Source organism: Cynara cardunculus (genome assembly GCF_001531365.2).
Source record: "Cynara cardunculus var. scolymus isolate 2C chromosome LG 2, CcrdV1, whole genome shotgun sequence".
Taxonomy (NCBI): domain Eukaryota; kingdom Viridiplantae; phylum Streptophyta; class Magnoliopsida; order Asterales; family Asteraceae; genus Cynara; species Cynara cardunculus.
Window position 1 is genome coordinate 46,616,823 of NC_037529.1, and position 5,110 is coordinate 46,621,932.

A 5,110-nucleotide genomic window follows, 5' to 3' on the forward strand; every position below is an offset into this window, starting at 1 on the left:
TTCTACAAACGGTTTCTATAAAACTCTTTTAGACCCTTACGGGACCAACAATAAGTGTTCATAATTGTTCCACTATGTTTATATGTGAAAGCCACGAACTAAGATTTTTTTATAAGTTACAAATATGTTCATATGTATTTATAAGTGTTCATAATGCAACACGAATGTTTCTACGAACTATAAAATGAATGAGCAATTACCAATTTATAACTGATGTAATTATTTAATTGTCGATTTGGACATCTCTCCCAAAAATACCCTTGTTCACCTATGTTTTGGTAACCTTCATTTCTAATTAACTACAATATGTCACAATTGATCTCATCCATAGATTTTAAGAATCAAAGGTCAAGATTGGTTCATAAAGTTAACACCAATTATGGGTTAACAAAAGAACCTACACCTATATATATATATATCTCCTATTACAAGTAGGATAATCATTAAGTTAATTACCTTCTATAATTTGAAAATCAAACCTAAAAATGAACTAGGACTTTTTATTGGATGAGTGTCTAGGTTTACATGGACTATAAATAAAGGAGATCAAGTCTCAATTGCCTACACAAATTTTGCATTCAGTTCGACCTCATTCTAAAGCAAACTATAATAGAGTTTTAGATAATTTTTTATCCATACTTGAGGAAGACTACTTCCGTATCGATCAATTTCGCTGCACCCAACTTAAGTGTTCCATTTTAGCTTTATTGAACTCTATTACAGTATTATGTTGAAACAATTTCTATATGTCTTTGTGTTTCCTATGCCTTCATCTTTGTTACTACATGCTTAAGTAAAAATTCAAATATTGATAACATCGAACGTCCGCAATCTTCAACTCTTTGGCTTTCACTCATCCATTGTTTTCTATCATTTTCTTCATGTTCTACACTTGGATACATATCTATTTTTACCGGTACATTAGATTGTACAACATCCAACTATCGTAGTATTAACGAAACAATGTTTACAGTTTTACTTCTCATCTATTATGTTATATTCATAAATATATTAATTGATCTTGGATTATCTGAAACAAACAGAAAATGAAATATATATGTATATATATTGATGATAGAGAAAGAAAAATATAACATTGATGTAGGCCAGATTTGTAAGAAAGAAGATCCATGCATGGAGCTGGCTCACAACTTTATTGCTCAAAAATCACAAAATCCCTGTTGGAAGGTGGTCGAGTGAAGCTCAATTTCCCATCTAAATGGACCTTGAGACCTATAAAACGTCAAGTGGCATTATTAGAAATTTTGGAATATCTTAATATTACTATAACTGTAATCATTACTGTTGGTATTATGCAATGCATGGGTCAGGGAGTGTGCATAATCTGAACCTAATATACCCATGTACGTAGTAATGTTTTGTGTCACTCCCAAAGCACAAAATATAAAAAATTTATAATACATATTCACCTTTTTTAAATACAACATTTAAATTGATATATAATTAAATAATAAAAAAATTATTGATAACCATATATATATATATATATAAAAGATCATTTAGTGTGACAGAACTTGAGAGAATCTATAAATGATAATCAGTCTAAGGGGTTGTTTGATAGTTGCTGAATGATTTGTTGTAGAATAATTAAATGGTTAAAATAATTAAGAGGCTCTTATAATACATTGCAAAATGAAATATAATTGATTGGTAATTATTCAGAATGAAATTAAGGTACTGAATGGTTAAGAGAGACCAAAGATACAAAATCATTCAGCGCGTTTTAGAACCATTAAGAGACATATTTTTTATTTTTTTTGTCAAACAAGATTTACCTTTTAGTGATTCAGATCTTATCTATTAATGAAAGTATGTATGAAGAAGTAAACAAACAAGCTCTAATTGATACTTTATAAATAAGATAAATATTAAAACATATTGCATTTCTTTTAGAAACAGAAATATCTTCTGAATCCAAGTTTTAATGGGTTTATTGAATGTATCTTTTAGAAAGGGAAAATATCAATAATTATTGTAAAACCTTTTTATCAATATAAAACAACAAATTGTATCAAAATCAGGCTTGCATTTCTAATATTAATTTTGTCAAAAACTTTATCTTGATGTATACCAACAAATAAAAAAGATCAATATAAAAATGTTTCTTTGCTTGCAAAGTTTTGGATTGTCTTCTCTACACAAACTTAGTTTGTTTCCTAAAACAATAACGCATTTTCTAAAATCTTGGTTTTGCATGTAAGTTTCTCATAATAAATCAGAAAATAAAGTAATTTCCGTGTTGATAAAATTTGAACCAAAAATATTACACAACATCATTCAATATCATATCATGAAAATTTTCTAGCAAGTAAACCCGACTCATGCATATTACTTGGCTCCCAATCTCGTTCGCTTTGTCATCTCTTGTTATGTATTATGTCGATTTTTTTTAATGAAAAACTTTATTTTACTCAAATAAAAATTTCATTTCAATTATTTATATTTGGTGTAAGTTAAAGGAGAAATTGCATTTTAAAAAAATAAAATATATTTTAAAAAAGATTCATATATTTTGATGTCTTTTCGAAAAATATGTTACAACATAACTATTTTTAAATCATAGACTTTTAAGCAACTCTTTCAAAATGTTTTTCATAAAATAATAAATTAATTAAATGAAAGTTATGGCTTATGAACAATAATGACCTGAATAAAATGATATCACTTTGAGATGTATCTAATTACTAGGTAAAACTAATGGACTTTCCATAAAAGGAAATCCTAGACTAACGAACATAACAAGGTACGTTACTATTTTTGGAACGTTTAGTCAGGTAATTCAACTTGCAAGTTGCAGCTTCTTGATGTGTGCAACAGAGGAAAAACAAACCCTTTCCTTTGTCTGTCTTGAAGAACAGTCAAAGATTGAAGTTTCATTGGTTAATGTGCCCACCTCATTTTTTTGGCATCTATATTTTGGATTTTTTTTAATTCAAAATTAGGAGTTAATCAATCCAAATCCTGTATCTGGTTATTGCTTAATAGAATTTCTTTCACAAATTAATCCGTTATAATGAGATAGTTGTTTTAGGGCGGTGATTGTCTTTAAAAGTCATGTATAAGACACTTTTTAAAAGTATCATCTATAAAGACTAATACTTATTTTTATATCCGTTTAGGCTCTCAAACTTGGTCGATTTTCTTTCTAGAAACTTATTTTAATGTAACTTATAAGACATAGAATTGTTAATTTTATAAAATCAAAATCCTATTAATTACTCTGTTATTGATCGATGTTCAGTGACGATTGGACGACATAAAAAACACATTAGTGATGTTTTTCTACACTTTTTACGAAAATAATTAGCACAATAACCTGTATATTTGATTGTGCACAATAAGCATGTTTGAGTATTAATGGAAACATAATAGGCATGCTTGATACAAACACAACAACAGGAATCACACACACTTAATTTGATATAGTTGGATTAACAAAATTTGCTTACCAAGAAGTAGCTTTCACCGTGTTGTAACCCAAGCGCGCAAACCCCACTCTCACTGAGAGGCACCGGCACGCCAGATGAATGAACGAGCATCAAATCTTCGCCGAATAAAGCTTTCATGTTAAATGGGCCGCTCTCCACCTCCGTTGGAACTCCATTGATGAACACGGTGATCACTCCTGAAGCTTCAAATAATTAAATCTCAGTAAAGGATTCTTTAGTCTCTTACATTTTAATATGCATATATATAACGAAACAAGGTTCACCTTTAGAAAGGTTGGATTACCCGAGATACCCATTGGTCTTCAAAGAAAAGAATACTAATTATTTGGATGGGTTTCCTGAGCCTATACATGAGATTGATTGTTTCATTTACAGAAATGGGGAGCTTTATTTAAATTATTATTTTTGATTTTACATGTTCAATGAGTTTCAGACTCTTAATTCCAATTAATATTCTTGTCATCATAAGAAGTTAACTCATACAAGAAAATACTTCTCTTTTAAATGATAAAATAATTAAAAACAAGAAATTTTTAATTATAATTTTGGAACATTAAGTATTTTATCTTGATATGAAATTGTATTAATATAGCACTTTTTCATACAAGAATTGTGAATTTGAGATATAAAATTGTGTATTTTGCATGAATCAAGTGGTTTAATTAAGGGATTGATCAAGATGTGGTAGATAAAAATAAAAGGAGATCTATACATCTATTTCAATAAGTAATTAACCCTACCAAATTCATAATGAACTTTTGAAGTATCTAAATGCTGGAAACTTGAAGGCATGGAATTAGGGTTTTGCTCAATTTCTGGGAAACTCGCAGCTTGACTAGAAACGGGATAGATCTCGTCTGCACCACCCAACCGTGAAGAAGTCGAAGAAGAAGAAGAGTTGGATCCTGGTGGAGGTGGCAAAGATTGTAGCAAGGGGAAGAAACTAGGTGGTTGTTGCATAACAAACCCTGGTGTGGCCGTGGTGTATGCAGCATCTTGATACTGAATTGCACCATCACCACCACCACCACCACCACTACTGCTGCCACCGTCACCACCGCCACTAACGCATCTTGTAACCATTGATGATTGTTGTTGTTCGCTGCTTACAAGGTTGGCCTGAATCTGCCGCTGCCGTCTGCGAGATCTGGAACGGCGGTTCTGAAACCAGTAGAAAACATTGGCGTCACCAACTGACCCGAATTTTTCGAGCAGCTTCCTGATCTTGACGGTTTCATCCTTTGGAGGATTAACCATTCCGCTGTTGAAGATGGATTCGAGTATAAGAATCTGTTCAGGCTTAGGGGTCCATCTTGACCTAACTGGTTCATGATTTCTTTCAAGACATTGGGTTCTTGGACTGGTGGGGGGTGGTGTTTGAGTTTGAGTTTGAGCTTGAGCTTGATCTTCCATGACTTTGAGACAAGAAAGCAGCGGTAGAATACTTCAAGATCAGGCTGTGTTGGGAAAGAACAAAGGGCACATAAAAAAATTGGAGAGCACATGAACGTACAGAAGTAGAGAGGTTACACATGAATTTGTAAGCAAATGGGTGTTTGTTTATAGTATTTAAAAAGCCAAGAGAGAGCGCCACGTTTCAATACATACTTCTTATATACGACGGGTTGGCATCACCTTAC

General features: G+C 31.5%; 1 protein-coding gene across 2 annotated transcripts; it reads right to left on the bottom strand.

Moving 5' to 3' along the window:
- Positions 1 to 1,076: 1,076 nt before the first annotated feature.
- LOC112507968 (WUSCHEL-related homeobox 11-like) lies at positions 1,077 to 4,897 on the bottom strand. 2 transcript variants are annotated; one of them, XM_025112729.1, is made up of 3 exons: positions 4,211 to 4,897; positions 3,471 to 3,646; positions 1,077 to 1,233 (listed from the first exon to the last, which is right to left on the bottom strand). In XM_025112729.1, the coding sequence occupies exons 1-3, from the start codon at positions 4,881 to 4,883 to the stop codon at positions 1,216 to 1,218; spliced, it is 867 nt and encodes a 288-aa protein (XP_024968497.1). In that variant the 5' UTR covers positions 4,884 to 4,897; the 3' UTR covers positions 1,077 to 1,215. The 2 variants fall into 2 exon arrangements, with proteins under 2 accessions (XP_024968497.1, XP_024968496.1); XM_025112728.1 differs by having other exon boundaries at positions 3,471 to 3,652.
- Between the last annotated feature and the right edge of the window lie 213 nt (positions 4,898 to 5,110).

Excerpts from the sequence above, each read along its gene's own strand:
- LOC112507968 (XM_025112728.1), bottom strand. The coding sequence starts at position 4,883 with ATGGAAGATCAAGCTCAAGCTCAAACTCAAACTCAAACACCACCCCCC. Across the intron at positions 3,653-4,210 it reads AAAAGTTCATTATGAATTTG|CTTCAGGAGTGATCACCGTG; the intron begins GTAGGGTTAATT and ends AATTATTTGAAG.